The sequence below is a fragment of the Trichosurus vulpecula genome, chromosome 5 (genome assembly GCF_011100635.1).
Source record: "Trichosurus vulpecula isolate mTriVul1 chromosome 5, mTriVul1.pri, whole genome shotgun sequence".
In the NCBI taxonomy this organism is placed as follows: Eukaryota; Metazoa; Chordata; class Mammalia; order Diprotodontia; family Phalangeridae; genus Trichosurus; species Trichosurus vulpecula.
The window spans coordinates 210,723,899-210,749,167 of NC_050577.1; the positions used below are offsets into that span (position 1 = coordinate 210,723,899).

The 25,269-nt window shown below is 36.4% G+C and overlaps 1 protein-coding gene across 4 annotated transcripts in view; it reads right to left on the reverse strand.

The window, feature by feature from the left end:
* Positions 1 to 25,269, reverse strand: part of TMEM117 (transmembrane protein 117) — a 218,274-nt gene that overhangs the window by 15,685 nt on the left and 177,320 nt on the right. For all 4 annotated transcript variants that reach the window (XM_036761974.1, XM_036761976.1, XM_036761979.1 and 1 more), the window contains one exon: positions 5,079 to 5,208. In XM_036761974.1, the coding sequence (XP_036617869.1) occupies positions 5,079 to 5,208 (130 nt within the window). The remainder of the gene's footprint in view (positions 1 to 5,078; positions 5,209 to 25,269) is intronic.

Here is a 25,269-nt window from a genome sequence, read left to right on the forward strand (position 1 = left end):
ATTTAATATAAGTGAAATTATTCATTTTATATCTCAGTTCTCTATCTCTTGTTTATTCATAAATTGTATCCCTATCCATAAGTCTGATAAGTAATAAGTTCCATGTTCTTCAAATTTTCTTGTAATATCTCTCTTTACATCTAGGTCATGTATCCATTTTGACCTTATCTTAGTAAATGGTATAAGGTACTCTTCTATGCCCAGCTTATGCCATCCTGCTTTCCAACTTTAACAATAATTTTTACCAAATAATGAATTCTTATGCCAAAATCTTAAGTCTTTACACTTGTAAAATATAATGTTACTATATTTATTTACTGTTGTGAATTGTATGTCTACTCTGTTCCATTGATCTACCTTCTTATTTCTTAGCCAGAACGAGACAGTTTTGATAATTACTCTTCTTGAAGAGTATTTCTCTTCTTGAAGTATTTTATTTGTGATACATAGGAATGTTGATAATTTATGTAGATTTACTTCATATCCTACTACTAAATTATTAATTTTTTCAATTCACTTTTTAGTTGGATCTTTGGGATTGTCCAAATATATCATCATATTATCTGCAAAATGTAAAATGTAAATTTATAATTATATTACATTTTAACAGACAGGAAATGACTAGTTACTGATGTGGGGACAATTTCTGAATCAAGTGGGAATAGTCACACCACCAATTTATTCTAAAGACTTGGATTCAAGTTCCACTCCTAAACAAATACTGGCTAGATAACCCTGGGCAAGTCACTTCTCTGGTCCTGAGTTTTCTCATATGTAAATAAGGGCATTGAACTAGATGGCTTTTAGGGTATCATGACCCTATGATCCATGCTTTCTCTCTTTCCTATCCCCTGAAGGCTTTGTGCCAAATATTTGCATCCTCTCTCTCTCTTCCATGACATCTCTCACTCTTCTCTTTCTTTTATTATCTTCTCCTGAGGACTCTTGAAGGTCTTGCTTGCTAAGGATGCACTGTGGCTCTTCTGCTATTGATAGGAGAACAGGGGACTGGAAACATCTCAGCTCTTTTGTTCTCTCCCTGCCTGTTCTGTATGGCTACAGTGTACTACTAACTCTGGAAGAGTTAAGTCTTTTCATCTTTTTCTTTTCTTGTTTTTGCTCACCTCTCTATTTGAAATCATTTACTTCAGAGCATAATTCTTCTCTCTATTTTTTCACTTTCTTTTTAAATTGCTCTTTTTAAAAATTTCATAGTTGGGGGTTTGGAGCTATTAGTTTGGAGGCCTCCTGCTAAGGCAACTCACTAGGGTCTAGTAAAGGTATCTGTTTAAGCTCTGATTTTACCCTTCTTGTGGGAATTTGCGTGTCTTCACTTATTGGGTTACAGCTAACCCTAAAACCCATGGAGTATATCAAGTTGTAGAAGGTATTTCTGATAAGGCTTATATATTTGTACTAAGCTAGAAATTTTCCTAAGCACTCCATGGATATATTGCAGTCTTTGAATTTTCCTTCTTTCTAGCTATAAATAGTCTCTTCTTTCAGGGTCTTGCATATGTATTATTACAGTTAAGTTCTAATTGATAATGTTCTACTGAACAATGGCAATGATGCCAAAGATTTTCAGGATCCTGGTTTCAAAGGAGGGTGGTGAATTCTCTGCCCAAATAGCCTAAACCAGTCTTGATAACACTCAGAACTATCTCCATTCTGGCCACTACCAAACCTATATTGAGGCAATAGTAATTTGAAAGCTGGAGCTAACCATCTCTGCTCCCATGAATACCATAGCCCTCCTAATTGAAGGCATAGTAGCATTAGCAAATAAAGGAAGCAAGGGAATGATTAAAAGAGTAGACATTTTTATAGTTTTCAAAGCTATTTCCTCATATCACTGTGCTGTATGGCTCAGTAATGGAAAAGACTTTATAGTCTTCAAGTCTAATTCCCTCATTTTAAAAATTTTATACATTTTACTGAAACCTGAAGAAGTGACTTGCCCAAGGTCAAAGTGGGAATAAGTGGCAGAGCTGGGATTTAACCCATCTTCTAACTCCAAATCCAATTTTCTTTCTACTGTACCATATTATTCAAACTCTTATTCCCTATCAATATTCCATTTCTCCATATACAAGTTCTCTCTGTGTTGATAGATTATCTCCATTTTTGTAATTCTCACGTGCCTATACCAATTCTTTTCATTCAACCATTCTCTCTGACCCTGAATCCTGTTTCTAGTTTAACCCTGCTAGTCAAATATATCAAAAGGTGGTGTGTTATGCTACAAAAAGTAATGAACCAATTCTTAGAAAATCTGGGAGTTGAATCCTAGCTCCTGAATCCTTGAATCCTAACTATGTGACCTGTCACAAGACACCTTATCTTTCTGGGACTCAATTTATTCCCCTGTAAAATAAAGGGAATAGATAAGTTATTCCAGGGGTGAGGAACCTGCAGCCTCAACACCACATGTGGCCTTCTAGGTCCTTGGGTGCAGCCTTTTGACTGAGTCCAAGTCTTACAGAACAAATCCTTTTATTAAGGGAATTTGTTCTGTAAAGTTTGGATTCAGTCAGAGCACTGCACTTGAGGACCAAGAGGACCACATGTGGCCTTGAAGCCACAAGTTCCCCAGCCCTGATGCTATTCCCTAGGGTTTTTTCTAGTTCTAAGTCCTGTCATTTCTTATACATACACACAAACATACACACACACACACTCATACACCGGCCTGCACCAACATTATGTATGTATGTATGTATGTATGTGTGTTTAAAAATATATATGTAGATATAACTACAGATGTATATTTAGTTATACATATGTGTGTATATGTTTGTATATACCAATAGTTTAATATGTATCCCACTCTCTGGTCACTTCATCTCCTTATTTTGCATGGCTCTGTCTCTGACTTCTCATTTAACTTAAACACTGTGCTGTGTTAAGATTCTATGTGGAAAAAAATCTCAAACCTAAATTGAGGACAAGTTTGATGAAGAAAGGTTAAGAGTGTTTCATACTTACAACTACATATTGTGATATTTTACTTTACTTAATGAGAAGAATGTAGAAGTTATTAGAGTTCATTAACTCTAATAAAATGGAGCTCTGAAGAAGTTATTAATAATTTGGCACTTGCAGTTTATGTGGAAATTAGGATTCATCTTTCTGATGAGCCTATAACATTTAAATCTTATAGTACAGTGGGTAGAATGTTTCAGGTAATTTTCCTTCCTTTGTGCCTATTTTCTGAAAAAGTGAAAGCCTAAATGAAAGTCTTTCACCAATCCCTCAAAATTATATCTGGTTTTTGTGAAAGCAAAAGCCTGATTGGCCTCTGTGAACTTTCAGCTGATTAACATTACGAAGACAAAACTAGGGAAGTCAAAGGAAGATGGAAGAGGGAAGGTAAGGTAACTACTCTCCAAAGCTTCCAAACCCACAGTTATCCTGCCAGGAATCTTTGGCATATGTCCTAAGATACAAGTCAATGTCTTATTCCAAATGGATTTTAAATTGTACAAAGTTAAAAGAGATCATGTGAAAGCTCATATTTTTCTTTACCATCCCTACTTTGAAAAACCTCAGTCCCAGAAATTTCTGTCTTTTAAAATTCTGCCTTGTGTCTCAACACTGAATGATTTGTCAGCCTTTCCTACCTCAGAGAAACAGGTTGACCTCAAAAAAAGACCCCATTAACTCCAAAGATTCTCAGTAACAAAGTGTGTAGGCACTATGGCAGGAAGTGATAGAGATATTCTAGATTGCTTATAAACTTTTCAAAACATAATGTTAGACAAATTATTTTTATCTCAACTGAAGTCAGATATCCACTGATTTTTATATATAATATATGCTATAGATGTAATATACATATGTATATAGAGTCCTGTAATACTAGCATTCAGAAGTCATGAGCTAAGCATTCTTATAGTATGTTTATCTCTTTAGCAATGAATTCCATTTTCTTCCTCTATTCAGCATTTTGCACTTGAACAGAATACTTCTGACAAGAGCTATAATTCTCAAAGTAAATATTACTGAGATGATAGACTAGAATAACTTAAAAACAGAAAACTAAGATTCTCTATGTTGGCAAGAACAGATGGCACAGGCTAGAGTCATCCAAGGGAGGTGCTCATGCCATGTTTATTATGGCTATTTGAGAGGTCCATTTAATCATTAAAGCAATTAAATGGGTACTCAGAAACTGTGGCCTGCATGAAAATGATTTATCCTAATATGTATATATTTATGTATAATATAAAGAATATATGTTATGTATGTTATATAATACATGCATAAATATATATGATATATTGGCTTTATTAACTTTGAATATAAATAAAAACTTGATGCATCATCCCTCTCCATGGGTTTATTCTCCACTTTAGAAATATTACCTTACACAAAGTTTAAAAAACAAAAAGCAGACTATTTGGGAAACAAGGGTTCTATCAGTATTCAGATTTGTTCTGCTTGCACTATTTTAAGCAACAGTTTTTAAGGTTTGGGTTTTTTTTTAAGTTTTTATTTTAAGCACAGATTGCTTAAGTTCTCCAGCATGTGATAAGATACTGAGTCATTGCCCTTAAAACACATATATACACAAACATGCTCATGTGTTCACACATACCTTACATGTTAACAGGAACAAATGTACCTTGTTCTTTATTTATGACCATTCAGCTCTCTATTTTGTGTTAAAAACTGGTATAAAACTTGATTTTGGACAGCCTAAGATTAGAATGACTTGGGTGTCATGGAAGGCTATTATCATAAATTATCATAAGTCAGACTAAAACAGAACAAGCAGAAAGAATCTAAAAAATGAAATAACCCATGAATCTCCAAGAGAATCCTTTTAAACAAAGACATTTTTTTTGTCTTTAGCAGCAATATGTATTACTTAAGGTGACAAGAAGTTGCTAAATTCTTACAGAGAAGTGGGCTTGCTTAAAATTTAGTACATTCTTTAATCTCATCAGCAACCAAAGAAGGGAAATGAAGAGACTGTGTACTAAACTATACAGTGTGAAACAATTCATCTCCCCAAAATAAATAGGACAATATATTCTGATAGGTAACCAAATGTCTTCATTGAGGTCACACACCTGTTATATGTATTCGATATTCTTCCTTAAAGATCTTCTGGAAGAAAGGAATCTGGAACTGCATATGAGGTGTGTGTAATCCAGGGAGATTTACATCAACGTCCCCCATGAAATGTGGGAATTCCCAATCCTGTAAGAGAGAATTGACAAGAAATAGCACACATGATTTATTTTGCCTCTACAACACAAGTACACAAAAATTGCCTTGTCTAAAGCACCTATTTTTGATTTAAACAGGGACTTCTTGAGTTCTCCCCAAAATCCCTCCAAACACCTGTAAAAAAGGACTCTAAACAAATTTGAGAGCTACAGAACCCATGAAATGACAGAGTCAAACAAGTCTCCAGCCCAAGACGGCCTGGATGGTCACTGGGAAAGGTCTATCACACCATGCTGAGAGCAGAGCACAGCTCAAAGTAGGCACCAGGACAGACCAGGCCAGAGTAGACCACATGGAGCAGGCCTCAGGGCACTGAACCACTGGCAGCTGTGGCAATTTCCAGATTTCTCAATGCACAAGTGCCAAAGATAACTAAGCAGGTCAGTGGGAAAAGTGTTGGATATTGGTGAGAAAAGAGCACAGTCTGGCCCCAACCCCAGGGTGGCAGAGGTGGCTATGGCCTTACTTGCTGCTGCCACAGCCGCAGCCCCAGGCCCACAGACGGTGGGAGGAATCAGGCGGCTGATCAGAGTGGGAGTATAGCAATTTCTTCGCTGGTGCTGAGGGAGCATTCTCTTGTTTTACCTTGCTTGGCTCTGGGTCGTAGCCCTGGTTGGTGGTCTTTGGGGGAGGAGGAGCACTGGTGTGGCAGAGCTTGTGGCAGATGTGGAGAGGGAGTCCTCCTGGTAGTTACACAGCAGAAAGAAGTGCTTGAGATCACTCACAGATAAGAGCACAGGCCAGGAGAGGAGTATCACACTACTTCAGAACAGAAGTAGCTCTGAAAACAGCAGGACAAAACCCCTAAAGCCTGAGGCATAGAGCAGTAGTACCCTGACAAGGAGCTCAAAAGTCAAGTAATTGACTGGGGAAATGAGCAGGCAGGGTAAAAGGACTCACATTATAGAATCTTTCTTTGGTGACAAAGAAGGTCAAAACGTACAGCCAGAAGACGTCAACAAAGTCAAAGATCCTACATCAAAAGCATCCAAGAAAAAATATCAATTGGTCTCAAGCCATGAAAGAGCTCAGAAAGGATTTGGAAAACCAAGTAAGAGAAGTAGAGGAAAAACTGGGAAGAAAAATGAGAGTGATGCAAGAAAATCATGAAAAACAAGTCAACAACTTGCTAAAGGAGACCCAAAAAATACTAAAGAAAGTAACACCTTAAAAAAACAGACTAACCCAAATGGCAAAAGAGGTCCAGAAAGCCAAGGAGGAGAATACCTTAAAAGGCAGAATTAGCCAAATGGAAAAGGAGGTCCAAAACACCACTGAAGAAAGTACTGCCTTAAAAGTTAGAATAGAGCAAGTGGAAGCTAGTGACTTTGTGAGAAATCAAGTAATTATAAAACAGAACCAAAAGAATGAAAAATGGAAGACAATGTGAAATAATTCATTGGAAAAATCACCAACCTGGAGAATAGATCCAGGGGAGATAATTTAAAAATTATTGGACTGCCTGAAAGCCATGATCAAAAAAATGGCCTAGACAACATCTTTCAAAAATTATCCAGGAAAATTGCTCTGATATTCTAGAACCAGAGGGTAAAATAGAAATTGAAAGAATCCATCAATCACCTCTTGAAAAAGATCCCAAAAAGAAAACTCCTAAGAATATTGTTGCCAAATTCCAGAGTTCAAGGAGAAAATATTGCAAGCAGCCAGAAAGAAACAATTTGACTATTGTGGAAACACAATCAGGATAATACAAGATCTAGCAGCTTCTACATTAAGGGATTGAAGGGCTTGGAATATGATATTCTGGAGGTCAAAGGAGCTAGGATTAAAACCAAGAATCACCTACCCAGGAAAACGGAGTATAATACTTCAGGGCAAAATATGGATTTTCAATGAAACAGAGGACTTTCAAGCATTCTTGATGAAAAAACCAGAGCTGAAGAGAAAATTTGACTTTCAAACACAAGAACCAGGAGATACATGAAAAGGTAAACAGGAAAGAGAAATCATAAGGAACTTATTAAAGTTGAACTGTTTTGTTTACATTCCTACATGGAAAGATGATATCTGTGACTCATGAGACTTTTCTCAGTATTAGGATAGCTGAAGGGAATAGATAGATAGGTAGATAAATTGAGAGAGAAAGAAGGCACAGAGTGAGTTGAATATGAAAGAATGTCATCTAAAAAATAAAATTAAGAGGTAAGAGAGGAGTATACTGCAAGAAAAAGAAAGGGAGAGACAGAATGGAGTAAATTATCTCACATAAAAGTGGCAAGAAAAAGCAGTTCTACTGGAAAGGAAGAGGGAGCAGGTGAGGGGGAATGAGTGAATCTTGCTCTTATTAGATTTGGCTTAAGGAGGGAGTAACATACACACTCAATTGGGTATCTCATCCTACAGGAAAGTAGGGGGGAAAGGGATGAGAGAGGGGAGATGATATATGGGAGGGCAGATTAGGGGAGGATGTAGTCAAAAGCAAACACTTTTGAAAAGCATCAGGGTCAAAGGAGAAAATTGAATGGAAGGGGACAGGACAGGATGAAGGGAAATATAGTTAGTCCTTCATAACATGACTATTATGGAAGTGTTTTGCATAAGGATACATGTATAACCTATATGGACTTGCTTGTCCTCTCAAGGAGGGTGGGTGGGGAGGGAAGAAGGGAGAGAATTTGGAATTCAAAGTTCTAAAAATAAATGTTAAAAAATTGCTTTTACATGCAACTGGGAAATAAGATATACAGGCAATGGGGTATAGAAATCTATCTTGCCCTACAAGAAAGTAAGGGGAAAATGGATGGGGGGGGAATAGAGTGATAAAAGAGAGGACAGACTGGGGAAAGGGGCAATCAGGATACATGCCACCTTGGGGTGGGGGGAAAGGTAGAGATGGGGAGAAAATCTGCAACTCAAAATGTTGTGGAAATGAATGCTGAAAACTAAAAATAAATTTGAAAAATTTAATTAAAAAAGAAAAAAATAATAAAAAAAGGCTATTGAGGCAAATTTTTTTAAAAGTACCTACTTTTAAACCATTTAAAGATAGACAACTTTATGAAGTATTAATTTAAGTTGTAAGATATCTGAATAGCTATTTTCAAATTAAGTAACTTTCATCCATTAGAATTTTTTCCCCTCCAAAGTTGCCAGGGGAAATCATATTACCAACAACATAGGAACAATTTTTGGATTATTGATGGTTACTTCTTATATACTGGAGAATAATCTCCAGGAAAATTAACTCACCTTGTTTTTAAACTACAGGAAAAACAAAACCCTGATAAAGGTTGTATTAGAAAAATTTGAGTTCAAGTCCCACTCCTAAAATCATACTGGCAAGTCATAGCTTCTCTGGGCCTGAATATAAAATGAGGGCATTGAGTAAAATGGCTTCTGAAGTACAATGATCCTATAATCCATGCTCTTGCTTTCTCTTTTCCTCTCCCCTGAAGGCTTTGTGCGCACTGCCTGCAGCCCTTCACCCCTTTCTCTCTTCCCTTGAAAATAGCATCTCTCATCCTTCTCCTTCCTTTCTTTCCTACTTTCTTTTATTGAGGACTCTAGATGCACTGTGACTCTTCATTTATTGGTAGAACAGGGAACTAGAAGCCTCTCAACTCTTTCATTCTCTCCTTATCTACTCTTTTCAACTTGGAGCTGTAGTGTGCTTCTTACCCAGAAAGGCCTAGGTTTTTTATCTTTATTTTTTCTTTTATCTATTCTCCTTTATATTTGAAATCACTTTTTTTATGGCATGGGCAGTGACATGGCACAGCGGATACAGTGCTGGGTTTGGAGACACTGAGACTCACTGTTCCTGAGTTCAAATCTGGCTCAAACACTTACTAGCCATATGACCCTAAGCAAGTTGCTTAACCCTGTTTGCTTCAGTTTTATCTGTAAAATAAGCTGGAGAAGGAAACGACAAAATACTCCAATATCTTTGCCAAGAAAACCCCAAATGAGGTCAAGAAGAGTTAAACATTACTGAAAATGACTATACAACCAAAACTTCAGAGCATAATTCAACTTTTTTTTTTTTTACTTCTGTCTCTCTTTTTTTTTAAACTTCATAGTTGGGGGTTTGGAGCTGTTAGTTTAGAAGCTTGCTGCTAAAGCAACTCACCAGGGTCTATTAAAGGTATCTGTTTAAATTCTAATTTTATCCTTCTTGTAGGTGTATGTGTATCTTCCTTTTTAGAGTCAGTGCTAAAGTGGAGGGTTGCAAGTTGTAGAAGCTATTTCTGATAAGGCTTACATGTTTATATTAAGCCAGAAATTTCCCAAAGCATTCCATGTACATCAGTCTTGGGCATTCTCCTTCGGTCAACTTATAAATACCCCTTTTCTTTCAGGGACTTGCACATATGAGTTATTAGAGTTAAGGTTTCTATTGATAATGCTTTACTGAACACTGGCAATCAATATAATTTTCAGGATACTATCTTACATTTTCTTCTATTTTTTCAGTCCTTTGGTTTGAAAACAATTTCTTCTATCTCATGGAATCATTTATTTCTGTTTGAAATATTGTATTTTTTAGGGAATCTATTTCTTAGGTAAGTTTTACTACTTTTTCTTCTAAATTATTTAATATCCTTACACTAATTTCCTCCAGACATTTTATTTCTTTTATCTCTTGCTCCACAGTGGGTTGGGGGGGGGTTGAAATCCATTTAGTACTTGGGAAAATCCTTTTTTCCCCCTCCAGTTTCCTTGTGGTTGTTATGAATTTACTTGTTCCTTCATTTGGATGATCTTTAGATCTGCAATCAGTCATTTTTTAATACTGGTTGGTATTTTTTAACATTTTCTTATTTATTTCTAGTTTAGTTCCTTAATTAGGGCTTTGTAACAGGATCAGGTTCTACCCCCTGCTGCCCTTTTGGATGCCACTTCATGGTTATCTGGGTTTTTGCATGGATTTCCTCCTGGGGCTAGGGCCCTCCATATCTTTAAGATTCAGAATACCTCCAAGACAAAATATGGACTTCCAATAAAATAGAGGACTTTCAAGCTTTATCAGTGAAAAGACCAGAGCTGAATAGAAAATTTGACTTTCAAACACAAGAATCAAGAGAAGCATGAAAAGGTAATCAAGAAAAAGAATAAGAAAAAGAAATTGCAAGGAACTTACTAAAGTTGAACTGTTTTGTTTACATTCCTACATGGAAAGATGATGTGTATGATTCATGAGACCTCAGTAGCTGAAGGGAATATGCATATATATGTGTGTGTATATATATATATATATATATATATATATGTGAGTGTGTATGTATATATATATATATATACATATGTATATGTATATAAATATATATATGGACACAGAGAGAGAGAGAGAGAGAGAGAGAGAGAGAGGGCACAGGGTGAGTTGAAGATGAAGGGAAGATATCTAAAAGAAATAAAATTAAATTAAGGGATGAGAGAGGAATATATTGAGAGAGGGAGATAGGGAGAGATAGAATGGGGTGGATTATCTCGAATAAAGGTGGTAAGAGGAAGCAGTTCTGTGGGAGGAGGGGAGAGGGCAGGTGAGGGGGGAATGAGTGAATCTTGCTCTCATCAGATTTGACCTGAGGAGGGAATACCATGCACACTCAATTGGGTATCTTACCCCACAGGAAAGAAGGAGGAAGAAGATTAAAAAAGGGGGGGATGATAGAAGGGAGGGCAGATGGGGGTGGAGGTAATCAAAAACAAACACTTTCGAAAGGGGACAGGGTCAAGGGAGAAAATTCAATAAAGGGGGATAGGTTAGGAAGGAGCAAAATATAGTGAGTCTTTCACAACATGAGTATTGTGGAAGGGTTGTACATAATGATACGCATGTGGCCTATGTTGAATTGCTTGACTTCTTAGGGAGGGTGGGTGGGAAGGGAAGAGGGGAGAGAATTTGGAACTCAACGGTTTAAAAACAGATGTTCAAAAACAAAAAAAAAAGTTTTTGCATGCAACTAGAAAATAAGATACACAGGCAATGGGGCGTAGAAATTTATCTTGCCCTACAGGAAAGAAAGGGAAAAGGGGATGGGAGGGGAGTGGGGTGACAGAAGGGAGGGCTGACTGGGGAACAGGGCAACCAGAATATACGCCATCTTGGAGTGGGGAGGAGGGTAGAAATGGGAAGAAAATTTGTAATTCAAACTCTTGTGAAAATCAATGCTGAAACTAAATATATTAAATAAAAAAAAAAAGAAAAATGAAAATAAATAAATAAATAGCATTGTGTATGATCATCCAAAAAAAAAAAAAAAAAGATTCACAACACCACATTTTCAGGTCACTCCCTCACATCTCAGAATAAACTGTTAGGAACCTCGAAGTCCCTTAGCCTTCAGGGTACTGAGCACTACAGTACAGTGCTGGTTGTTGTCTACTGGTTGAGCCATTCTGTTGAGAGAGATTAAATTTATTCTATTTGGTCCCAGAGGACAGAACTAAGAGAAGTGACGTAGGAATTAGAAAAGTGTCCATTTAGCTTGATGTAAGAAAAATCAAAAAGTGCTACTATAAATATGTTGGTGTACATGGGGCCTTTCTATCATTGAATTCCTTAGCATGTATGCAGAACAGTAGAATTTCTGGCCACATGGTCTGGGTATTTTAGTTACTTTCTTAGTCACTTTCATAGTACCATGTTTCAACAATCCAGCTAGCAGCTGCTGTGGGGGTGAAAAAACAACAACTGGCTCACAGAACGCTGTAAGCTCAGGTTCTTTTGATCTGCTTTACCAAGGAAAGCAACGTTAAGGGGTTAACAATCTCAATTTAATCCAGCATATGAATATCATTCACTTAGTTCAGGGGAATAAGCCAGCACCTTGAACTTCAGAGCAAATACAAACAAATTACAAATATACACTTATAAACAGACCAAATACAATTCGTAGTTACCAACATCTGAGTTCAGCCAACAACGGCTGGCTCAGAGTCATACATCACTACTGCTGCAGCTCAGAGCTCTGAAAAAGGAAAGCCAACCCCTGGTTTTATATCTTTTTCATGGTCAAGGGTGAGTCACAGATGCAACTCACCCACATGACCTAAAATCATCACAAAGGTGCGACTTAAACCCACAGGGTCTAAAAGCCTCTGATGTCACAAACATGTCACTCAAACCCATGTAAACTAGGCTTTCCCTTGAGGCAAGGAGGTCATCAAGGACTCCTAATTTAATCAAGGAAATAAAGGCCAAACCCTTCAAGGGCACTTGGTTGGATTAAGTGCTAAGAGCCCATTTTGATTGCCAATACATACCATCTTTGCAACCAGTTTCTCAAAACCGTTTAAACAACTCACAATTCTACTCAGAATGTATTTAGTGTGCCTTTCTTTTCATAACTCTTAGAACTTTGACAACTCTCATCTTTAGTCATCTTTGCCAATTTTGCTGGACGTAAAGTGAAATATCTGGGTTATTTTGATTTATATTTTCTCTTATTATTAGTGAGATGGAGCATTTTGTCTTATAGTTGCTAATAGTCTCTGATTCTTTTAAGAATTGTTTGTTTTATCTTTTGTTAGAATGTGAGCCCCTTTCAATTAGAAATCACTTCATTCATTGTGTTTGTGTCCCCAGCATCTAAGTATAGTGCCTGGCAATAGTAGTCACTTAATACTCATTGATGTATTGATTGACCATTTGAGGAAGGGGAGGGGCATACATGGCTTTTGATCTTACATATTTTCTGTTAATTACCTATATATCAGATTCTTTTCAGAAATATTTGATATGAGGGTTTCTGTCCCTCCATAATTAGCCATTTCAAGTAAAAGCTCTTCAATTTCAAGTAATTTAAATTGTATATTTTATCTTTTGTGATCATCTTTTCCTGTTCTTTGGTCAAAAGTGAACCCCTTGGGAACTGCTGTGAAAGGTGATGAGGTGAACCTGATTGGGTTCTCTTTAATATTTTTATGATATTACCTTTAATATTCAAATTCTGTAGCCCTTTTGAGCTCATTATGGTATAGATGGAAGATTCCCAAAGCTAAAAAAGTAGAATGGATAAAAACTAAAGATCTTTCCTCACATTTGTAACAACGTTACTTGCAGCAACTGTGGCTATATAAGACCAACACACCTGCTAGCACAGGTTTTTCCACCTGCTTTTCTAATGAAAGCAATGTTAAGGGGTTTATAATCTCACTTTAATCAAACATATCTATATATCTATATATCTATATATCTATCTATATATCTATCTATATATATATATATAGATATATATATAGATATATATGTATATGTATATCATTCACTTAGTTCAGGAGAAAATGTCAGTACCCTGAACTTCAGAGCAAATACAAACAGAAATTAAAAGCAGAAATTATATAAACAGAGCAAATAACACAAATCAACAGACAGGCTTCTAGCTATCTGACCAAAGTTATACATATATAGTTACCAGAAAGAGAAGCACCAACATCTGGGTTTTCAAAGCTGGAAGGTTCCTTAACAGCTACTCAGAGTCTCCATACCAACACTCTTCCAATGAGTGAGCCCCAAACAAAATGCTAACCTCAGAGTATTTATATGCTTCAGGGTCAGAACCCTTTTTACCTCTCCAGGGTCTCACACCTCTCGAAGGCTTCACACCTCTCATGATTTAATTAGCAAAAGAGTGTGGGCCTTCCTACAAACAAAGGCAAGACTTAATCAAAGGTACTTGATTGCCTTGGTGCTGAGAAGCACTCCAAAACAGGATAACAAAAAGTCCCACTTTGCTTGCCCTTACAACATTTTACTAGAAACTGAGATAGGGTGGTGTTATACCTTTATCTTTGCCTCTTGGGCGAAAAAGATCATCAAGCAAAGCCAAAGCAAAGCAAAGGTACTATGCCCTTTAGATATGATGCATGATCTGCTACTTCTAGCTACAGACCTGCCTTAAATAGTAAAAGAAACAATAGATTTTGAAAAAAAAAACCAGGTTCTTTGTCTTTCAGTTGCTCAGACTATTTTAAAGTTTTTACCATGTGAAAATGTTCCCCATTTTATTTTGGTAATTATTAGTAATTTTTATAAAGACATATGAGACCCATTTACTGTTAAAAATATTCTAAAACAATTTTAAAATCAAAGCTGATATCAAGTTGGAAATTATTTTGTCTTAAAACAATGTACTTAAGACTACTCCTTAAGTTCTAGTCTCATGTCTACAAAATAACCTAACGTAAAAAATAGATAATATTTTCATTTATTTTTACTGTTGTCTCAGTGTTTTCTCTCACATCAGTTAGCAATACATAATTATTCAAATTCATACATATTCATACAAACTTACTCTCTACTATAGGTTGTAGTTTCTGTTTTAGTCCTTGATGTTTTATACATAATCAATGGTAAGATATTTGGATAATAAGAATATGAGGAATATGAGGAATTACAATGTCAGTAAAAGTGTGTAAACAAAGTAGTAGCAAATCAAATATTCAGATATGACTATTCAGATATTTTCAAAAAAAAATTACTCCCTCCATTCTAATAAGAGTTCATTGAAAATACTTAGAACATAGGACATATCTGACTCTTTAGGTAATAGGAGTCGCATTTTGATTTTTAATCACTTCTATATCTTTAGGTATTTTTCTTCATGAACTTCACAGAAATATTAAAATCATAAAATGTAACCAAATAATTGAATTATAGTGTTGGAAAGAATCACAAAGATCATTTAGGCATGGTTTGGAAGGGGGAAAAACACTATTCTTGAAATACAAAAAAATCTTGGTTCAAGTCCCAAGCTCTGACCTTTGCCAACTGAGTTACCCAGCGTAATTCATTAAATGTTTCTGAATCTGTTTTATCATTTATTAAATGGAATTATAGTATTTTCAGCAACGTACTTCATAGGACTATGATAAGGAAAGCATGATATAAACTTTAAAGGGCTATAGAGATGTGCACTACACATTATTAGCTTTTTCTAGTCCAATTTGTAAGGAAAGGATCCCTCTGCCCTACAAAATCCAAAATAGTCAGGTAACCACTATCCTTATAGAATTCGTTGAAAGGTCTTCAATGACTGGAAACCCACTATCCTTCAAGGAATTACATTTTTAGATATCTCTAATTGTTAGCAAGCTCTTAAAAAAAAACAAATTGAAATCTGCCCCCTTAGAACTTCTAACCATTGGTCCTAATTCAGCCTTCTAGAACCAAGTAAAGGAAATCTAATCTTTCTTCCATATGAGAGGCCTTAAAATATTTTAAGATAATTATCGTATTCTCCCTAATTCTTCTCTTCTCCAGGATTAACATCCCCAATCCCCCCAGTCTCTCCTTTTACAGCAATTTGAATTGTTGCATTATCCTAGCTTTCCAATTTGCATTTCAAGCTTTCCAACATTCATTCTAAAATCCAACTCCCAGAACTAGAAATACTCTCAATTTGGTCCAGTAAGGATACAGAGACTCTCATCCCCCTCATTCTGGACAATACATTTTAATCAAGGCAGTTTACATTTAAATAGAGTTTTGGGCTTCCACATCACACTGCGGGCATACTTAAAACATTTAGATATTTTTTTCTAATCTTGCTTTCTAGATGTTTCTTCCTTATACCATAACTGCTAACATTTTATACAGTTTAACATTAATTTAACATTTCATACAGTTAGCTTTGGCCCACTACCTTGATCTATTAATATTCATGGATCCTGGTTTTCTCAAAGATTTGGTGGGAATTGGTATTGAGTAATTTTTAAACTGCAAAATATTACTATGGATTTAGCATTAGAGGATAGGTTCAACTCATGATTCTGCTAGCTGCACTACTTAGGACATGTCATTCAACATCTCTATGTTTCAGTACCCTTGTCTATAAAATTACGGTACAGTAGGATTTAAAATACTTTCCAATTATTGTTATCCTACTGTATCATTTTAGCAATTACTTCAAGTTTTATGGCATTCACTGTTACTTAGTACAGTATCCTATGTAGATTAGGTATTTTTAAAATGCAGAATTGCAATTTTATATGCAGGCTATTCATGCCTTCACCCACTGAATGAATATCCCTCCCAGTTGAAATTAATTCATTAATCAAAGTAATTTGGGTTCAATTAAGAAACAAATTCTAAGTCCTCTTATAATCCAATCTACATTTTCACATGAAAGGAATTCTTTAAAAGCAGCTGTAATTGTTCACCATCTCCCCACTTACCTTGAGTTTCAATTACCTATTAATGCTTTTTGTTCTATCTTCAATTTGAAGGTTACACACCTTAGCAAAGAAAACAGAAGCAAAATAGGAGCTCTCTCTTCATTATCCATTATCATCTCACACACAACAGATGGGGATTGTATGCCTACCTGGATTTTCTTCTTTCTATTAAATTTCTATTAAATTTTCTTCTTTCTAGTTAAAATCTCTCTAGCATTTAATGTAAACCTTAGCTAAAGTTGGGTCTTCTTCATGCTGTCCTTTACAGGAGGATCCTTCCCATTACTTTGAATCTTCTTCATATAACTTCTTTTCCTTCTGAATATTACATTTATGATTTTAAAATCTAAGTTTAACTATAATATCCATGGTCTTATGGAAATTGGATTGGAGTGTCTCAAGGCAAATGGGAGATAGCTTGGTGGTACAGTGACCTGGGGAAACAGGGAAGCCTGCTATCAAAGTTGTTCCCTGGGAACATCTGGAGGCAGCTAGGTGGGAGTGGCTAAAAGCAGTAGACCTGGAGTCAGGAAGCCCTGAGTTGAAATCTACCCTCAGACACTTACTATGTGGCCCTAAGCAACCTTTATCTACTTTAATTTCCTCAACTATAAAATGAGGATAATAACATCTACCTCACAGGGTTGTTGTGAGGATCAAATGAGATATTTGTAAAGTGCTTAGCACAGTGCCTGGCACGTAGTAGGCTCTTAAATGCTTCTTTCCTTTCCTCCTCCCTTTCTGTGGAAGCCCAGCCTCCCAGCAAGTTGGTAGCAGAGCCTAGAGCTATTGTCATGTCCTTTAGGTATCTGGAAGCAGTATGATAGTAGTAAAGATAATCAAGGTTTACCGCTGTTCTTAAACCTTAAAACAGCATGGATGTTTCTTCTCAGAATGCTGAAGTTAATCAGTAAGACAAGTCAAGAATTTCACATCAGAGAACTTCAACAATGAAAGGGACTACAGAAGTCATCTAGTCCAATCCATATCTGAAAATGAATCTCTTTTAAAATATCCCTGATGGAGCACCCTGAAGCAGTGAGCTGTGGCAGTTGCCAGACTTCTCAACCCACAAACACCAAAGACAACAGAGAAGAACTGCAGAACCCACAAAATAGTGGAGGGAAGCAGGGCTCTAGCCCAGGACAGCCTGGATGGTCTCTGGGTAAGATCTATCATGCATGGAGCTGGGAGCAGAGCAGAGCAGAGCCCAACGTGGGCCACACAGACCAACCAGAACAGAAGCTGGGCAGAGCGGGGCCTAGCACCCTTAATCAGTAAGCTTCAGCAGTTACCAGAACTCCCAACCCACAAGCACCAAAGACAACAGAGAAGGTTAGTGGGAAAAGCTTCTGGGGACAGGGTGATAGAGTTCATGGTTCAGCCACCACCCAGGGGCAGCTACAGAACTACAGTTGCAGTTGCTTCTGGCCCCAGGCCCACCTGGTGGGAGGAATTAAGTGGCAGATCAGAGCAGGAGTGCAGAGCCTGCTGAAGATCTGAGTCCAGTCTGGGTTGGGGGTTCTTGGGGAAGGAGGAGTGCTGGTGTGGCAGAGCTGGCTGTAATAGCTCTGAAAACAACAGCGCATCCCCTCAAGCTTGGAACAAAGTAGTCTTTACTCTACAAGCCATCATATCCTGCTGAAAAACTCAAGGGTCAAGTAAGTAGGCTGGGAACATGGCCAGGCAGCGAAAACGCACCCAGATTCAGTCTCAGACTTTGGAATCTTTCTTTGGTGCCAAAGAAGACCAAAACATACAGCCAGAAGAAGTCAACAAAGTCAAAGGGCCTATGACAAAAGCCTCCAAGAAAAACATGAACTGGTCTCAGGCCATGGAAAAGCTCAAAAAAGATTTGGAAAAGCAAGTTAGAGAAGTAGAGGAAAAATTGGGAAGAGAAATGAGAAGGATGTGAGAAAACCATGAAAAACAAGTCAATGACTTGCTAAAGGAGAACCAAAAAAATACTGAAAAATATACTGAAGAAAACAACACCTTAAAAAATAGACTAACCCAAATGGCAAAAGAGGTCCAAAAAGCCAATGAGGAGAAGAATACCTTGAAAGGCAGAATTAGCCAAATGGAAAAGGAGGTCCAAAAGACCACGGAAGAAAATACTACCTTAAAAATTATATTGGAGCAAATGGAAGCTAGTGACTTGATGAGAAATCAAGATATTATCAAACAGAACCAGAGGAATGAAAAAGTGGAAGACAATGTCAAAAATCTCATTAGAAAAACCACTGACCTGGAAAATAGATCCAGGAGAGATAATTTAAAAATTATTAGACTACCTGAAAGCCATGATCAAAAAAAGAGCCTAGATATCATCTTTCAAGAAATTATCAAGGAAAACTGCCCTGATATTCTAGAGCCACAGGGCAAAATAGAAATTGAAAGAATCCACTGATTGCCTCCTCAAATAGATCCCAAAAAGAAATCTCCTAGGAATACTGTCACCAAATTCTAGAGCTCCCAGATCAAGGAGAAAATACTGCAAGCAGCCAGAAAGAAACAATTTGAGTATTGTGGAAACACAATCAGAATAACACAAGATCTAGCAGCTTCTACATTAAGAGATAGAGGGGCTTTGAATATGATATTCTGGAGGTCAGTGGAGCTAGGATTAAAACCAAGAATCACCTACCCAGAAAAACTGAGTATCACGCTCCAAGGCAAAATATGGAATTTCAATAAAATAGAGGACTTTCAAGCTCTCTGAGTGAAAAGACCAGAACTGAATAGAAAATTTGACTTTCAAACACAAGAATCAAGAGAAGCATGAAAAAGTAATCAAGAAAAAGAACAAGAAAAAGAAATCGCAAGGGACTTACTAAAGTTGAACTGTTGTGTTTACATTCCTACACATTCCTACATGGAAAGACGATGTGTATGATTCATGAGACCTCAGTATTAGGGTAGCTGAAGGGAATATGCATATATATATATATGTATATATATATGTGTGTGTATGTGTGTGTATGTATGTATATATGTATGTGTGTGTGTGTGTGTGTGTATACAGAGAGAGAGAGAGAGAGAGAGAGAGAGAGAGAAAGGGCACGGGGTGAGTTGAAGAGGAGGGAATGATATCTAAAAGAAATAAAATCAAATTAAAGGATGAGAGAGGAATATATTGAGAGAGGGAGATAGGGAGAGATAGAATGGGGTAAATTATCTAGCATAAAAGTGGCAAGAAAAAGCAGTTCTGTAGGAAGAGAAGGCAGGTGAGGGGGAATGAGTGAATCTTGCTCTCATCAGATTTGACCTGAGGAGGGAATACCATGCATACTCAATTGGGTATCTTACCCCACAGGAAAGAAGGAGGAAGAACATAAAAAAGGGGGGATGATAGAAGGGAGGGCAGATGGGGGTGGAGGTAATCAAAAACAAACACTTTCGAAAAGGGACAGGGTCAAGGGAGAAAACTGGATAAAGGAGGATAGGTTAGGAAGAAGCAAAATATAGTTAGTCTTTCACAACATGAGTATTGTGGAAGGGTTTTACAATAATGATACACATGTGGCCATGTTGAATTGCTTGACTTCTTAGGGAGGGTGGGTGGGAAGGGAAGAGGGGAGAGAATTTGGAACTCAAAGTTTTAAAAACAGATGTTCAAAAACAAAAAAAAAAGTTTTGCATGCAACTAGAAAGTAAGATACACAGGCAATGGGGCATAGAAATTTATCTTGCCCTACAGGAAAGGAAGGGAAAAGGGGATGGGAGGGGAGTGGGGTGACAGAAGGGAGGGCTGACTGGGGAACAGGGCAACCAGAATATACGCCATCTTGGAGTGGGGAGGAGGGTAGAAATGGGGAGAAAATTTGTAATTCAAACTCTTGTGAACATCAATGCTGAAAAACTAAATATATTAAATAAATTAAATAAACTAAAAATTAAATATTAAAAAAATATCCCTGATGAATAGTCATTTAGCCTTCATATTAAGACTTGTAATGAAACAGAGATGGCACTTTAGACTTTGGACAATTTTACCTATTAGGAGGACTTTCCTTGTATTAATACTACCAATTGTCTCTTCACAATCTCTACTCAATTTTTCTAATACTACCTTCTAAAGCCATATGAAACAAATTTAAATCTTCTTACAGAGAGCAACATTTAATTATATGAACAGAAATATCATGTAATCTTCTTTTCTCCAGGCTAGATATTTCCAGTTCTTTTAATCAATCCTTATGAAGTATAGCCTACACTATACCTAGGAGAATCCATTCCTCCTAATAACTATCCTCTGGACATCCTTCAGCTTGCCACTGTCCTTTCTGATATTCTAGAACTGATAATGATATCACACATGTGATCTGATTAGGGCAGAAACCACCACAACTACAGGCTTCCTTATTCTGAATACCATATCTCTTTTTATATGGTCTAAGATCATGTTTGCTTTTACAGCAGCCATTTCATATTGTTGGTTCAAGTATACAATTAACAACAAAAGGATACTTTCAGGACATGTCAGATGAAGTTCCCAGGTGTAACTACTTCAGTAGGAGCTTTATGATCTATGTCAGGAACTAGCAGTCCTTTTTCTCTAGCTAACCCGGTATTCTGTAATATAGTCCCACCATTCTATGACTTCTGTTTCTTCCTCCTTCGACCTTTACCCAGTTGCTCTACATAGTATTTCCCACTCATCTTGCTGAATTTCAGCAAAGTTAACGTCTTCTATGTGTGCAAAGCTACTTACCCTACAAGTCCTGACCCTTTTATGTTATCTGTTCCTTTTTCATAAGGTATATATTCTTATCCCAACTGTGAGTTGCATGTCCATAAACCAATAAGCTCATATTTATCTCCCATATCACATTACTATTCATATTCTGCATTAATGTTTGGACATCTGAGCTCATGAGAAGTATCATTTCTTCTCTTCACCTTAACTGTCTCCTAGGAATTACTTAACCCTTTCAATCTACAACACTTCTGCCCAGGTACTGAATGTTCTGATTGACGAGGGTTTCATATAGTCAAATATTTCAGCGCAGAATGACTCCAGCCATGCCTCACCCTAATCCCTAACAATCCTCTTTTTAAAAAATTATTTATTTATTCATTAGTTTTCAACATTCACTTCCCTAAGATTATGAGTTCTAAAATTTCTCCCCCTCCTGAGGCTCCCCACTCCATAACATGGTGTGCAATCTGATATAGGCCATATATGTACAATAATATTAAACATATTTCCACATTAGACATGTTGTAATGAAAAATTAGAACCAAAGGGGGAAACCACAAAAAAAACAAACAAAAAAAGAGAGAAAATAGTATGCTTCAATTTCCATTCAGATTCCATAGTTCTTTCTCTGGATGTAGATTTCTATCATGAGTCTTTTGGAATTGTCTTAGATGCCTGTATTGCTGAGGAGAGGTAAGCCTATCAAAGTGAGTCATCGCACAATGTTGCTGTTACTGTATACAATGTTCTCCTGGTTCTGCTCACTTCACTCACCATTAATACATCAAAATATTGCCAGGTTTTTCTAAAGTCCACCTGCTCATAATTTCTTATGGAACAATAGCATTCCATTGCATTCATATACCACAACTTGTTCAGCCATTCCTCAATTGATGGGCATTCCCTCCATGTCCAATTCTTGGCCACCACAAAAAGAGACACTATAAATATTTTTGTACATGTGGGTCCTTTTCCTATTTGTATGATCTCTTTGGGATACAGACCTAAAAGTGGTATTGCTGTGTCAAAGGGTATGCATAGTTTTATAGCCCTTTGGCCATAGCTCCAAACTGCTCTGCAGAATGGTTAGATCAGTTCAAAACTCCTTAACAATGCATTAGTGTTCCAGTTTTCCCACATCTTCTCCAACACTTATCATTTTCCTGTTTTGTCATGTTAGCCAATCTGATAGATGTGAGGTGGTACCTTCAGAGTTGTTTGATTTATATTTTGCTAATCAATAATGATATAGACCATTTATTCATATGATGATAGCTTTAATTTTTTCATCTGAAAACTGTCTGTTCATATCCTTTGACCATTTATCAATTGGGGAATGACTTGTATTCCTATAAATTTGACTCTGTTCTCTCTCTATATATATTTGAGAAATTATCAGAGACACTAGTTGTACTTCCCTTTATACTTCCCTTCTACTCTTGGTTGCATTGGCTTTATACTTCCCTTCTACTCTTGGTTGCATTGGCTTTGTTTGTGCAAAAACTTTTTAATTTAATGTAATCAAAATAATGCATTTTGCATTTCATAATGTTCCCTATCTCTTGTTTGGTCATAAATGCTTCCATTCTCCATAAATCTGACAGGCAAACTATTTCTTGCTCTCCTAATTTGCTTATAATATCAGCCTTTAAGCCTAAATCATGTACCCATTTTGACTCTATCTTGACATAGGATATAAGAAATTGTTCTATACCTAGTTTCTGCCATACTCTTTTCTAGTTTTCCCAGCAGTTTTTTTAAATAGTAAGTTCTTAACCCAGAACCTAGAGTCTTTGGGTTTATAAAACAGTAGATTACTATAGTCATTGACTACTACCTAACTTATTCCACTGATCTACCACTCTATTTCTTAGCCAGTACCAAATAGTTTTGATGATTGCTGCTTTATAGTATAATTTAAGATCTGATATGGCTAGGCTATCTTCCCTTGCATTTATTAGCATTAAGTGTTTGAAGACAGTTATATTACTATAAATTCTTCTTCTGTTTTTCTTGTGAAATCATCTTTTTATTGTACTACATTATGAAAATGCTTGTCTTCCATAAATTGAAAATAAAATAAATTTTAATTTTTTCTTTTGAATTATTTTTAGTTTTCAACATTCACTTCCATAAGATTTTGAGTTCCAAATCATTTAGGCCCACCAGCTGTGTAATCCCTGGTCTGGTATTTTACCATCCTCCAAGTTCTGCTAGAGGATTTCCTCAGAATTCTGGTTCCTTTCAAAACAGCTTAGATGGATTGAATTTTGGAGATTGAAAGTGATTGTTTAGAAAAGGAAAGACAAAGAACAATGTCCTAGCATGCCAATGCCATGCCCTTGCTAAGACTTAATGTCTTTGCCTCCTCATTTTCCCAGGAAAGCCTACAAATGAGAAAACTACCTGAACTTTAAGGAAGTTAACTAACATATGCTTTTGACTTGTCTTGGTAAGGAGTTTTGTCCTTTGGACCTTACTATGAGATCTTTTGTAATTGAGAAAAGAACTGCTGGCATTTAAGTGTGTGTGGTTTTTTTTGTTTGTTTTTTGAAATAACAAAGAAGCTAAGTCCTGCAATTGAATATGAACACAGCCAGCCAAGGTAAGAGACCTTAACAAAGAGAGTCTAGTAACTATGATGAAGAAACTGTTTGAAATTTTTATATGTCATTTGAGAGAACATTGGAAATGTTTGGTGTAAGGCACTAAAGGCACTAAAAGAGCAATGTCTTACAATTTTTATTAAATTAACATTCTTTTTAAAATTTAATTCAAAATTCTTTCCCTCCCTTCTGTCTCTTCCATAGCCATTCAGAAAGCAAGCAATGTGATACATACATACATACATACATACATATGTATATATTCTTACCTCTTTGAACCAGTTCAGATGAGAGTGAGGTTCAAGTGCTGCTTACTACACACACACACTTTCTCCTCCATTACAAAAATTCTTCCTTGCACACCTCTTTTATGAGATAATTTTTCCCATTTCCCATCTCCCTTCCCCCTTCTCCTATGCATCCCTCTTTCTCACCCTTCCATTTTTCTTTTGAGATTATCCTAAAATGGTAGAATCATACCCATGCTCTCTAAGTAGACTCCTTCTAACTACCCTAATGATAATAGAGTTTTTAGGGGTAACATATATCATATTCCCACATAGGAATGGAAACAGCTTAACCTTGCTAAGTCTCTTATGATTTTGTCACTCATGTTTACCTTTATATGCTTCTTTTGAGTCTTGTCTTTGAATGTCAAATTTTCTGTTTAGCTCTGGCCTTTGCATCAGGACTGATTGAAAGTCCTCTATTTCATTAAACATCCACTTACTCCGAGTAAGATTATATTCCGTTTTGCTGTGTAGGTTATTTTGGATATAACTCTAACTCCTTTGTATTCTGGAATATGATATACCAAGCCCTCCACTCCTTTATAATGGTAGCTGTCATACCTTGTGTGATTTGACTGTGGTTCCATGGTATTTGGATAGTTTCTTTCTGGCTGCATTCAGTATTTTCTCTTTGATGTAGGAGCTCCAGAATTTGGTTATAATATTCCTGGGAGTTTTCATTTTGGGATCGCTTTCAGGAGGTGATTGGTGGATTCTTGTAATTTCTATTTTGCTCTCTGGTTATATGATATGTGGGCAATTTTCTTTTAGAGGTTCTTAAAATGTGTCTAGGCTCTGATTTTTTTCAATCTTTCATATAGTCCAAAAATTCTTCAATTATCTCCCCTCAATCTGTTTTCTAGATCATTTGTTTTGCAAATGAGGTATTTCACATTCTCTTTTGCCTTTTCAGTCTTTAGACTTTATTTTATTGTTTCTTGATGTCTCACAGAGTGATTAAGTTTCACCTCAATAATTCTAAATTTTAAGGGATTATTTTCTTTAGTGAGCAGAATTCTTTTTCCATTTGGCCAATTCTAATTTTTTTTAAATGTGCTATTTTCTTTAGTATTTTTGTACCTATTTTACCAAGCTATTAATTCTTTTTTCATAATATTCTTATGTTGTTCTCATTTCTTCCCCACATTTTCCTCTACCACTCTTATTTGATTTTTAAAACATTTTTTGGCTCCTTTTAACTCTTTACCTAGCTCTCCTGGGAATTCTTTATGGGCTGGTGAACAATCTGCATTTTTTCCTGCAGGCTTTGCTTGTAGATGTTTTTACATTATTG